This window comes from Orbicella franksi, chromosome 1 (assembly GCF_964199315.1).
Source record: "Orbicella franksi chromosome 1, jaOrbFran1.1, whole genome shotgun sequence".
NCBI classification, from domain to species: domain Eukaryota; kingdom Metazoa; phylum Cnidaria; class Anthozoa; order Scleractinia; family Merulinidae; genus Orbicella; species Orbicella franksi.
The window spans coordinates 17,101,753-17,115,550 of NC_138145.1; the positions used below are offsets into that span (position 1 = coordinate 17,101,753).

The 13,798-nt window shown below is 37.3% G+C and overlaps 1 protein-coding gene across 5 annotated transcripts in view; it reads right to left on the reverse strand.

Annotated features, from left to right (window-relative positions):
- Positions 1-13,798, reverse strand: part of LOC145493896 (voltage-dependent calcium channel type A subunit alpha-1-like) — a 53,089-nt gene that overhangs the window by 20,826 nt on the left and 18,465 nt on the right. For all 5 annotated transcript variants that reach the window (XM_081473402.1, XM_081473385.1, XM_081473394.1 and 2 more), the window contains 18 exons: positions 13,499-13,651; positions 12,914-13,116; positions 12,013-12,122; positions 10,683-10,798; positions 10,424-10,580; positions 9,466-9,638; positions 8,971-9,083; positions 7,874-7,983; positions 6,831-6,962; positions 6,379-6,460; positions 5,479-5,602; positions 4,834-4,993; positions 3,738-3,759; positions 3,200-3,257; positions 2,509-2,629; positions 1,489-1,618; positions 702-761; positions 102-208 (listed from right to left, as the gene is read on the reverse strand). In XM_081473402.1, coding sequence (XP_081329528.1) covers positions 102-208; positions 702-761; positions 1,489-1,618; positions 2,509-2,629; positions 3,200-3,257; positions 3,738-3,759; positions 4,834-4,993; positions 5,479-5,602; positions 6,379-6,460; positions 6,831-6,962; positions 7,874-7,983; positions 8,971-9,083; positions 9,466-9,638; positions 10,424-10,580; positions 10,683-10,798; positions 12,013-12,122; positions 12,914-13,116; positions 13,499-13,651 — 2,131 coding nt within the window. The remainder of the gene's footprint in view (positions 1-101; positions 209-701; positions 762-1,488; positions 1,619-2,508; positions 2,630-3,199; positions 3,258-3,737; positions 3,760-4,833; positions 4,994-5,478; positions 5,603-6,378; positions 6,461-6,830; positions 6,963-7,873; positions 7,984-8,970; positions 9,084-9,465; positions 9,639-10,423; positions 10,581-10,682; positions 10,799-12,012; positions 12,123-12,913; positions 13,117-13,498; positions 13,652-13,798) is intronic.

Here is a 13,798-nt window from a genome sequence, read left to right on the forward strand (position 1 = left end):
CTTTCGAATGCTTATAGCCATTTAGGTGCCACGCATCAACTGAGGAGAACAATTTATTTATTCATACGAAACATTTATTTAAAGCAATCGGCATTTGTTACCCCATGACAAGTGAAGCAATGGCGCAGCTCACGACCAAGGCGTCAATACAATTCCACGCATCTCTGAAGTACGAGCCCGGGTGAAGAATGGCGCCGTAATCAATCAGCTGGAAACAAGAAAAGAAAGGCTGCTTTTCAATTGCTTGTCAACATCAGTCAAAGGTTCGGGTGGATAGAGAATTTTAGAGATGGGGGTTCAAGATACGAACCCCCTGTAGGGGGGTTTCGGGAACATCCTCCCCCAGAAAATTTTTTAACTTAGGTCCTCGGAAATGGGATTTTGAGGCCGAGTCAGCGTGTTATAATGTCTCATTATTTTTTAATTCAGACTCTTTAAAGCTCTGCTCTTGAAGTTGTGTCCTGGAAAAATGGCGAAAACAATTCACTCAATATCTTCATCTTAGTGTCCGAGGCGTGTTTCCTGTATAAGGGAAGGTACTAAGTCACAATCGTATTGCCATTTTAATCCAAACTGTAGGAAAATCTACGTAAAATCGCCCCTCTACTATGAATAGAAAGACGACTTTTCTTCAGTTCTCACTGATGATCAACAGCAGCTGGTCAAATGAACTGAGAGTAAGCGAGAGTCAATACAATTACCTTAACAAGGACCTCCATGGCGAACACTGTGGTGAATACATAGTCAAAATATGTCAGCACCTGAAAGATTGAAACGCGACTAGTGTTATTTTCTTTTATCACTGTTTTTTATTCTTTTTTGACTATTTTGGAATCGGCGGTGTACAAGTGAAAAGGATTCTGCGGCTTTAAGTAAAGAGCCACTGGATCAAAGGAAAAGGCAAAGCACATCTTCAATTCCAACGACTTTCCAAGCCAGCTCTTAACTCCGGTGTCAGCATTATTTAAACGACTTAGAGCATTTCTACACCCCCTGGCTGGGATGCCAATCCGTCGCAGGGCTACCCCCAGTAATAAATTTGCTGGTAGCCTTGATACACTTGGTTTAGAGGCATGTGAGAGTAAAGATTTAGAATCTTACCTAAGAGCGTAACACAATTACCCTGACCAGGGAATCGTTTCTCGACAGCCCCGGAAACTTTTCGGGCCCGAAATGCCATTTTTAGTTAATCGGTATTTAAAGACAGAGAGGTGTATGCGCCTGAAACTTCTTGTACGGAATGGAACCTCTGTTTATATTAAGAACATGTGAATAAAACAGCTCTGTAATCATAAGGTTTGAGATTTTGCTACGGCTTTCCGGGTGCGAAAACTTTTCGGGAACTTCGAGAAACAGGCCCCAGGGTTCGAACCCAAACCACCCAGTGCACAGTCTAGCGCCTTAACCAGTAATTCATCAATGCACCATCGGTCGTTACACGACACCGATTCCAGTTCGGTCTTAATTGACTGCTATAAGTTCTCATACCTTGTTACGTTTGGATTCTTCATCGACTGGATCTTCAAGAGCCAACAAGACGCTACTGATTAGGATTATAACCAAGATAAAGTTATCAAAATGCCGTAAATTCACCAGCCAGTGACACGCTTTCCGAACCCTGAAAAGACAAAACAAAACGGCTTAAGTGAAGTTCCTAAAAAAGGCATCCTGTGGTTTTCACCGGCTAATAGCAGAAGTACTCCGTAAACTAGACTAAATGGCGAGTCTGTGCTGGAAAGGGGTACCGTTTTGGGCTGGAGGTAAATAAAAGGGTAGGGCAGGATTTCAGGAGTTAAAGTACAGGAAGGAAAAACGGTCATTTAACTATTTAGAATTACCTTTTATTAAGTTCATTTCTGAGGCAAACATGAAACGAATACAGTGTTTACACCACAGGCATGTGACAGAAGTGCCATTTTCAATGGAGGGTAAATGAAAGGGTACCTTTTTAGTCAAAATTGGGATATGAAGGGGCCAGGTTTTGTGCGGAATTTAATGAACTTGAATTCACACACATTTTTAGGCCTCGTCCACACGACGCCGGAGGAATTTGAAAGCGGAGTTTTCGCTCTGAAAACGCATCAAATATTTTCAGTCCAAACTACACCGGAGGAAGTTAAAACGCAAAAATCACCGGCCATTTTGGATTTGCGTTTCAGGAAAATTCGGTCAGGGAAATCACACGAAAAGCTCCGTTTTCAAAAATGTTTTCCGTCCACACGAAAACGAAAACCCGGTGTTTTCAAATTTCTTGAAGAGCGTTTTCAAAAACGCTCCGTTCTCGTGACGGATTAGTGTGGACGGTAGGCCTAACCGGAGAAATGAAACTGCGTTTTCAAATTTCTCCGGCGTAGTGTGGACAATCTGCACATAGGCAAAAATGGTTTTAAGAATTGACACTACTCGTGGCCTTTCTGAGGGAATGACACCTGTAGAAACATGCTACCTTGCCTGCTCTCTAACAAAAAGAACATTATGATAACAGATTCTTATCATCGGTATACGCACGGGTTTCCAGGTGGGAAGAGAAATAAGGACCACGTGTCTATCATTGGTACAGCTTCCCCAGGCTTTTGATGAGGAACCATTCGTCCAGGGTTCCTAAGGTTGCTGAGAAATGATGGTTTGCCTGTGAGTGAGTGAAACAACAGATCAATCAAGTAAGTCGTTGGGAAAAACACTCAAAGCCAAATTGTTTAATGAACGCTCTTTTCATTTTTTAGTTCGTCAGCCGATGAGAGAGATTTTGTGACTAGCCTTTGTCACGCAGTGAGAAAGAACAGTATGACGAGCTGAAATAAGAACCGTAAGGGGCAATGAGATCATGATGCTTAAATATAGAGCGACTTTCAACTTTTGGCAAGAACAAGAACAGCACATTTCATGAGCAAAATTTATCAGGGAAGGAAATTAGTCAAAACTCAGAACTTAAAAGAGCTAGGTCACGGTTTGCTCATCTTGAAAAGTTTGGCGTAAATTTTTCGAGTTCGTCGTTTGCAATCCGTGTTAATCTTCTCCATCCTTAACCATCCTTGTTCCTTTATGGTTTATTATTATTTCTTTGTTGTTTTTCTAGCTTAGTAGACTATTATTTCTAGGTTTCCTTCAATTTAAAGGTAATTTTGTACGTGGCCAAAATAACTCAATCTACTGTAACTGAGCTCCTATAAAGAATAAATTTGTGTTCAAAACGGCGTACCATCGTCAGCCTCTTCCTCAAATTCATCTTCAGTGGGGCCTGCCTCGTCACCCATGCCCTATGCATAAATAAGAAGGCAAAGACAAGTCAACCTAGGCATTATATACTGCCATCTTCCAACCCACAAGCAAGTAGAGAAATGGCTCACAGATTCATTTGTAACTGGTATTATCGAGGAAAGAAAGTGGAGTGCGGGTAATCAGGATTGAGAATGGATTGGAGTGTCTTCTAGAGCTCAATTGACTATGAACAGAAAACAAAGGGACAGAAAATAGGCAGAGGGATGGTTGAGGAATCACGAGAGAACAACGTCTGGGTTGAGATCCTGCAAAAAGACAGCACAGAGCAGAAGGGCACTTAAATCTGAACACGTCCCTGAGTGTATAGTTAAAATGATTCCTGATTATTTTCTTTTGCGTGTACTTTCCGATGCCAAAAGTAAAGTAAAAAAAGTAAGTTACAAGGATTCATCAGACAGCTGTCACTCACAAATGACAGGAAAGGAACATAGAAACACATGGCTTTAAAATATTCTTACCCTCCTGGCATCCCCATTACGCCTGCAAAATAGAAACAAACAAACAAACAAAACAAAGTAAATAAAATGAGCTTTAAATGAAACCTCCCTGTTCATACTTTCCTAAAAGTGTAAATTTTTAGTTTGTACAGGAAGCATTTCATCACAAATTAGATAATGAACATTTACATCAAGATGTAAGGTTTTTTTTTCGGCATATCCAGTTATCTTAATTTTTCTTATGGTACAGAGAGACTGTCCTTCCATGTGCCTGCTTCACATAATAATATGTTTTTCCAAATCTTTCTTGCCTCATTCCATCCACACCACGAAACTGTCACAAGTTACTCCACAACATGTGCAATGTATAAATATTACGTTAAACCTTTGTACTCACTATCCCTTTCAGTTCTGATGTGCATCCCAGGTATACAGTTCAGATAGTGTCTCATTCACGCTTAGTTAATAGAGGTAAATGGTTAAGAAACCTGGCAAAGTTCTTTGATGTATATGTTTTTGTTGGCTATTTTAGGGGTCGACCCTGCACAAAACCTGACAAAATACAAAGAGTGGTTATGCGTGCTCATACTACTAACCAATAGAAGCATTGCAATTATGTAATTCAGCCATAGTCTATGAGCATAAAACAAAAGATGTACAGGGTCAGGGACCTTCCAACATAAATCTTAGCCTGTTTCTTTGCTTCTTTGATGTTTACGGAGCTTCTTAACCATTTCCCTCTATGATTCATGGGAGAGGCAACGAAAAAGTCAAAGCATTTTGAAATAATTATTACATGTATATGGCTAGCTCCGTAAACGGGCAAGATGAGTCAAATCCTGCACTGTGATTGGCTACCCGATGGGCAAGATGGAGCTATCTTGCCTGCTCAGGACTACCTGCCATGTGCCGCAAGAGAAATTTCCCCAAATGCCATATAATAAATCCTTTATTGACCAAGCTTGTTCAGCCAAGATGGCTGAATATTGACCTCATTCTTTTTTCCCCGAGTTTCTCGACCTCAACTACGTCTTGGTCCATACAGACACAAAAAAAGAACTTGACCAATATCCAGCCATCTTGACCTCACGCTTGGTCAATAACCTATATATCTCACCCTGGGCTGGATCTGGGAGAGCCATAATCTCGGTACTGATCAGCGATTTCTCTTCTTCTTTCTTCCCTCGCATTTTCTTCAGCTTCCTCATCTTGACTCAGTTGTTGAGCATTGGCCAAGTTGTCAACAGCAATGGCCAAGAATACATTAAGAAGAGTATCTGGTCATGAGTTAAGGTACAAACACAACTGCTCGTAGAGCAAAGAGTTCTAACACAGTAACTTTGACAAATAGAAATTGATATTTTAACAAACTCCCCATGATTATTGCTATGTCTCTAAGGCGGGTTTCTAGGCCATGGCTTGAGTTTCTGCTAGAAGTTTGTGTCAAGTCCACTCCAAGCTACCCCAGCAATGGGGTTCTTGTTCATTGCACGCTACACCCAGCTTTTTTGCCGGGTTTTGCTATTTGCAGGTATCTGTTTTTACACCTGGGTGGAGAGGCATGGTAGGAGTAAAGTGTCTTACCCAACCACACAAAGTAATTACTCGTCCTGAGGTTTGAACTCAAAGTCCAAACTCCATTGTACTATTAACCTATTCATTTCTTTCAAAATTTATCTCATGGGACATCCCATAGTAACAATTACAATTTCATTAGTATGACGAATTATTACTAGTAACTTTAAGTGTTCTCTTTGGATACAATTTCCTAGTACAACAAGCAGCACAAAGTACAAACACCAGACTAAAGTCCAACTTTTCTCTGGATAACCTTGAGATAAGACTCCCTCATACATCACAGCATTCCAGTCTTCTCCTGTCAAGATCTACAGATGAAAACAAAACAATACAAATCATGTCCTTCTGTTGTGCATCATTCTTCTTGGGGACCTACATGTACCTTGAAAAACCCAAACCACCGCAAAATATTGAGTTATAAGCTCTGACCTTATATTTGTGCAGAATGCTTTACGGTGGACTTATTTTCAGACAACTTATTATTGTGTGTGGGGTGGGGAAGGGGTGGGGAGAGAACAGGGACGAAGGAGGTTACCAGGAGGTAACTTTTATCAAATGTCTGGATATGCTGTGTGTCAAAAATGCAAGAATACTGCATACTTTACTCACAAAAAAACATCTTTGTGGACATTTAATTTTCAGACACACAATTCAGACAAATTCTGGACAAAAAATTCAGACACTTTCATGAAACATAGCTAAAGTAAATTTACACCCACAAAGACAAATTAGACTGAAACAACATCATTCTGTAAAATGATAGTTTCACTGCACCACCAAGGTTTTACAGGTACAAAGAAAAGAAGTATGAACTAACAGTTTAAAATCACAATTCTCTGAACATACTGTCTCTAACAAATAAATTACAAGCCATTAAGTATGATAGAGGACTTATCACCAAAACAAGTTGAATCTTTCTTAAACAGAAAAATCACAACCAATGGGCTTTATATTTAGGAGAGGGGTAGCACATTATTGGAAGGATTATTTCATGACGGGTTCTATCAGAATATTATGGTATTTTCATTTAATTCCGTTCCATAAAGATTCACAAAAAAAGCAACTTGCATTTTTTCAAGCTTACCTGAAAAACAGCAAGTGCAGCATTCCAAAAATTGTCAAAGTTTGTTCTAGGATTTCCATTTCTACCAGGGAGATCTCTAAACCTGAACAGTAAAAACCAATGACAATAAGTTATTTTAAGCATCAGATCATATGAAGGGACTGGTGATCATTGACGGTATCTTAATCTTGAGCATAGTAGAATAATACAGTTGAACCTCTATTAAGTGGCCACCCCCAATTAAGTGGCCAGTTATCAAAGTCCTAAAATTATTAATTATCAGTAAAATACTGCAAATAAAACCGCTATTAATCATATGCATTTACTTCCCATCATTTCAGAAGTAAACTAGGAGAAACAGGACTTGAACTTGGACTAAAGAAATCTGACAAGATTTTTTACAAAAATAGACCATAGAAGAATCCAAACACACCATAAGAAGGACAAAGAACTTTGAAATATAATGAACTTACTCTGCTCCAAAAAGTTGCATTCCAAGCAAAGCAAAAATCACGATGAAAAGGAAGAGTAGAAACAATAAGCTCAGGATGGAGCGAACACTACTCAATAATGACGTCACCAAGTTACGCAGAGAGGACCAATACCTGCCAGAAAACAACAACAACAACAAAATTTGTTTAGCCTTCCTGTTAATATCTTGATAATAAGAATAGTTACCTAACATCAGGCTTTTAGCCAGATGGGTGTCCAGGCGTCCTGTGGATGGGTACATTTTAATGAAAATTGTTTTATTTAAATTCATATGTTGCCTTATAAATTGTTCATTTGAGCAGCCCCTATAGCATATTCTGGATGTGCACTTTTCAAATCCTGACTAAAAGCCTACCTAGCATAATTTCTATTCATTGATTATTGGCACTATCCATAGATAGATGTAATACCTCACCAGTCCAGGCACAAATTCTCATGCAGTACTCAAGAATGTTTAAGGAAATTCTTCTGATACTTACACTTAAAAAGAATCAAAATTAATCCGCAAAACAGCATGACACCAAACAAAGCACAGTATAAAAATAAGTACCTGGGCAGCAGTCAACTTAAGAAAAAAAATGTGACCTTGATGAGCTCTAAACCTGAGCCTGCGACATGGTCACATGATACTGGTTAGCAGATACCTTGTTTTGACAGGTGTCAATTGACCATAACATGGATGGCCAATATCAATCCATGCCACTAGCAATGTTGACTGTGAAAAAAGAGTTGTATGGTTTTCTATTTCTATGCATGCATGTGGATCTGTTCCTATAGTTATGGTGTACCGCTGGGATATTGTCATTATACAAAAATAGAATTAGCAAGATTTAATGACAGAATGATGTTCTGTGGTTGCTTTTAACAACTACAATTATTTACCTTGCATTTGTTAGATATGAGAATTATTACTAGTGAACTTGGCATTGCACACCTCATTGGCTAAACATACTTTCTCATATCTAATGGTGCTTGCAGAATATTGTTCAACAAAATCATATTTCATAAAAAGAGAATACTTTACCTAGTAAATTTAAAGAGCCTCAACAATCTCAAGGCTCGAAGTACTGATATACCCAAACTTGTGCCTTCTGCTTTTGAAATGATAAGTTCAATTATGCCACAGCTTACAACCTACAAGAAATAAGAATTGCCATTCATGGGTTTACTTAGCAAGCAATAATGTTCTATTTGACCAAATGTAGGGCTTTCAATAAGTGCCATAGCCTGTAGCACCTGTTATGGCTGAGCATGCTTGATGGGCCCTTATTGTTAAGGCATAAAGTTGGGCATAGTTGAAACTAATTCACCATAAAGTAACAAATTTGGTACAGGTGTGAAAGTCGAGGTTACAAGTAAATCAAAAAATTAATGACAGCCCTGAAATGCTAACAGTAAGAGCCAACTTTAAGCAAGTCTACAAATTTTCCTTTGAAAGACGTGCAAGCAATAATTTAAAAGACTTTAAGCTGCTTTTTCTTGTCTGTAAGGCTCTTAATGACAAAGAACCAGCATAGATATTAAAGGTCTCCTCTGTCACAATCTGAGATTTTCACTTCATTCCTGTGATCAAGCCCTTCTATTGGTGCCAAGAGAGAAATGCACTACCCTTGGAGACCACTCCTTTTCTCGTTCGCGTCCATTTTTATGGAACAATTTGCCCTTGGTCATACAATCAAGCTTGTCTTTGGACATTTTTAACAAACGATTGAAAACAGATCATTTTAAAATCGCTTATGACTGTTTAGAATTTTTGTAACTCTTAGTTACATAAGCCGTTTTATATTTTTGTATTTTTAGCACATGTTATTTGTTTTATAGATCTTTGTTTTAGTTTGTTAGCTTCTTTTTATGTAAAGCACTTTTGAATATTTCATAGTATTAGCGCTATATAAATGTATAATAATTATTATTATTATTATTATTATTATCATTATTATTATCGTCCTCACGTAATGTTTGCTTAGAGTCCTTAGGGCCGAGACCAGACCATGGTCCTGGGGCACTAGGGGATAGCCAGTTTTTAGCTTGATAGCACCCTCCCTATTATTATTATTATTATTATTATTATTATTATTATTATTATTGCTATTATTATTCACTAGATATGGAATGCCTTACCAAACAATCAAATGTATTAAACTGGGACTTGAAGTAAAGCTGAGGACCAAGGCCATAGAGCTTCAGCATCATCTCACAAAAGAAGAAAGAGATGAACACAATCTCCGCGACATCTAATGTGATAAAAATTTGAAAGAAAATATGTACACTATTATATATGGGCTTCAATTTAAATACTTAGATTGATAAGTAAAAAATGCAATGTAAAAAGAAAACATTTACCAGAGAGAAAAATGGCAATTAAGCAATGTATCAACCAAAAAGGATTTAACGATGAGGGAAAATTTAGACATGAACTTTTTGCAAACCATCAACTTGAAAAACTATTGCTCAATTTTCCAAACTCTTTTAATCCTAGTTAGACCAGGTGGTCATCAGCAACTAGGCAAAATGATCATCGAACAACAGAAAGCGAATTAGCCATTAACACAGACTTACATCATGCAGAAAATTGTCAAAGGAACTAAAATACGAGGAACTGCTTTAGATTGTTACCTTGAAATTGTGTCAGCCATGCAGGTTGGTTATAATACTGCAGTGCAGTGATCACCGTGTTAAGGAAAACACATATAAGTACTGTCCAGTAAAATGCTTGATGCTTGACAGCTTGTCTTACACGGATTTTCCATCTTTTGTTTCTCCTAAGAAATCTTTGGCAGAAACTCTTCCTGTTGAGAGCAAAATAACAATATTACGGTGGTCACTATGTGTCTGAGGAAATTCACATTAGTTGCAGGTCCATATATTTATAAAATAATTAAGATAATAATTGTGCTTTCATTGGTCGAACAGATGTGTTTAGATGAGACTATGTAAACACAGTAAAATGAGAAATATTTTATAAAAGAAGCAGAGGACTTTTTTCCATGTCATCTACATGTACGCACTTGGGGGATTGGGAGAATTCTCAAAAGCTATGTCTTAAGACTGTATGAACAAGTAGAAAAAATCCTTTATTATTGCTTAAATGTTGCGGTTTAATATTAGCCTTCATACAATTTGGTATAATTGTCCTTTGTTTCATATGTATGATAAATACATTATCGTAATGGTAACCATGCATACGCCAGAACAAAGGAAATACCAAATTGTACCAAGGGTTAAATTGAACCACAACTTATAAGTATGTATTTTAGTAAATACAGAGTCAAATAAATAATAACCTATTACCAGGTGCTCAGAGTTTCTTAGCCAAAAGTAATGTATAATTATGTTAAGCTTAATAGATATATCTGAAAGATATTATATATTTTATGGAGAATAAGCCATGACAAAAGCCATGCTGAAGATGATGCTTAGTAAAAGCATGACTGTTTGACCTTAGAGTACTTTCTAATATTTTCAGCAAATCCGTCAGTCTTAAATCTAGCTAAAAAAAAGTTTAATATGTAAAAACAGCATTGAATTCAAAATGGGATTTAATTTCAGAAACATTAATATCAAGCACACTAACTTTTTTCCTGTGTTCAGTCTATGCCTTCTTCCAGATTGTCCTGTAAGTACAACAGATGTCATGGCAACATCTCCATCTTCTACCCGATCAAGATTTCTTCTTCTTGACACGTCCACATTTCCATCTTCCTCTTCTTCTTCTTCCAACATTAGATCCTCTGTTAAAAGTATTGATGGAAAAAAAATCCTCACTTAGACAACCAGTGAGAGAAACAAATGTAGCTCACTTGTCTCAAGGGAGAGGAACAAAATACCCTTACCAGCTTTACTTATCCAATCTATATAACCATGTAAGTGTCGCTCCATTTTTTGTGTTCTTCTTACTTTCAGGAATGCTCTTCGGTTCTCCACTCTTTCTCTCTCTTTTGCAAATTCACTGGTGAACAGTAACGATGAAATATAAGACATTTAGCTGATCGCTTTACTTCTGCTAAAAATAACATTAGATTCATTTCCACCGTAACCAACGGCACCTGCTACGGCTGAGTATGCTTAATTTTTCCTTGATGTTATGGGGAAAATTGCTGGTTGTTGATAGAACTCACCCACAAAGTAACAAGTTTGCTGCGGGTGTGTCGAACAAGGGAACAGGTGACTCAAAACATAATGACAGCCCTGAAAAATGAGCACAAATATTTGCCTGACTTATTCCCATTCCAAGAAGCAGTTTATTGAAAAGTTGAACAGGCAATGTCCAAGGAAAATATCCATGCAAAAATTAAAAACCAGATGGCACATGCAGACAGACCCTTGTGAGTTTTTGACTCCTTCAAACATTTTCACTGAAGCCCTAGCTTGTAATCTGTGAGATATTTGCCAGGACATCAAACATCCAAACAACTGTTGTTGTTAAAAACCTTCAAAAAATTTGGCTACAGAATTGAATCAGAACAATTGGAACACTAACACTGAGAAATCAGAATGCTCAACTGCAACCAATAACGGTTGTAAACCGTCCCCTTAAACATGCATTGACACCATTTACAATTTACAATGACATAAATGAACCAGCTGTGGAATGGGGAAAGTGGAAGTACAACAGGTCAGTAGAAATCAATGAACCTGACCAAATCATCAGAAGCTTCCCATCAATTTCCTGTAAGGTTTCCAGCCTTGTTCAAATGGTTTTTAATCTGAGTCTGATTGATTTATTGAGATCTCTCTTATGTCTGGAACACTGTCTTTACATGCTTGCCCTCTTATTCAACACTCAAATGATATCCCGATCAACACTTGATCATCATCTCGATCGATCCTTGGTCGACACTAGGTCAACAGTAGATCGACATCTTGATTGACACCCAATGGACACTTGATCATGACAAATGTTGGTCAATATATGGCCAAGTGTTGACTAACTCACTGAATTGATCGACAATTTATAAATTAAATTTAGTCAACTCTCGACTGATGTTTGACTGAGATGTCGACCGAGTGTCAATCGAATGTCAATCAAGTGTCAACCGACATGTCAACTGAGTATTGATCAAGTGCTGATCGAGGGTATCTACCAAGGGTATGGATTGACACTTGACTGTGGATGCCTTTAGTGCACATGATCAGGAGAAAACTGACTTTAGAAATACTTACCCACTAAGAACACCAAGAACCAAGTTGAGCATAAAAAATGATCCTATTACAACAAGCGAATAATAATATATCCAAAATACATAACCATGGGCATCGTAGGCATCAAACGTCTGTGGAAAAATAAACATCATCATCAAAGTTAGCAATTAATTTTGCAAAATAACAAAACCAGTCAAAACACAGCATCATTGGCTGCCAAAATTTAATTGTTACATATAACTAAATGTGCTAGGGAACCTTTTTTACTAGTTGAAATTCAACCAAACATCAAATCTTTTCTGATGCTGTGACTGATGGTATAAGCATAGATTTCTATCAGGTGTTTATTTCATGAATCTAGCTATAACTGCACCAGTAAAATTGTGATTGCATCTTGGGCATTTTGAGTATCATATAATAATACTACGAGCCTGTTAATTCTAATTTACTGTGGTTAGATTGAAGGATAACAAAAACCTGTTTCACCATAGGATAAAACACAGGAAAATTTTTATCACATATAAATCTAGATCATTATTTTAATCTTAGGATAGAAAACAAAACCAATAAAACCATTTGTGTTATACTGTGAGTCATAAACACTTTGTACTTTGAAAACAATTCGGAAATTTAGACAGCATTTGCCTATGACTTGCATTTTCTAAATTCTTTGAGTCTTCTTATATCCACATATTTTATAATCAATCAATCAATCAATCTTCATTTGTACTCAGTCTTGCTAAAGAAAAATTACAATTTCAATGAAAATATTACAAGTAAAAATTAGAGTACTAGCTGCCTGGAATAACCATAGGGGCTAGTGGAGCCAGGCAGCCATAAGCCATAACAGTATAAGCTATTTGTGGCTTTGGCATTGAGCTTTTTTAAATGAATAAGTTTAGAGTAAAACACATATACATACCCAATACATGATGTCTGTCCAACCCTCATTAGTAATAACTTGAAATACTGTCAGCATTCCAGCAAATATATTGTCAAATGATGTGATTCCATCGTTTGGTCCTTCCCAGTTCTTCACGCAAAACTGGCCTTCTGGACAACGGGTTCCTGTGCCTTTGGCAACACATATTTGAGGACCATCTGGATCTGTGATTTCCATGCGACCTAGGAAATCAAAATTTCATTTGACAATTTCAGGAATGACTTTATTAAAAAAATTGTCACATAATGCATACTTTAATTGAATTCACGAACCGCTTGGGTGTTTTGTGTGAAACTGAGGAAATATCAGGGTTAAGAAAAATTCACTTCCAGCTTGCCCAACAGGAAAGTCTACATGTCCCAGACAACCAGCCAGACTGCACTTTTTTCAAGCCCTGAATGTTATTTAAATTATAAATTTAAGTCTGTGTTCAGATCATAGGTTATCCTGGAGGGGAGGAGAACCTTATTTGAATTTACTCAAGGTTCTAGAAATATGGCTTGTTAGAGAGGATGGCTTAATAGAGAGCTTTTATTATTTAATGAGAAAAAGTACCATACTTACCTGTCACATTTTGGTTGCACACATAGTGAAATCTTCCAACAAGAAATTCTAATCCTATGATTGCGTAAATTATGATTACAAATCCTACGAGCAAACAAATTTGCAGAAGAGGCACCATGGCGCACATGATGGACTTCATAACTACTTGAAGACCTTTTTAGAAAAAGAAACAAAACATGATCAGTTAATATGTTAACAATGGCAGAAGGTAACGGAGCCAAAATTCCCATTCTCAGAATGCTGCTCAACCATTCCAAAATGGTTTTATTACATCTAAATTTGGCCAATAAATCCTATCAC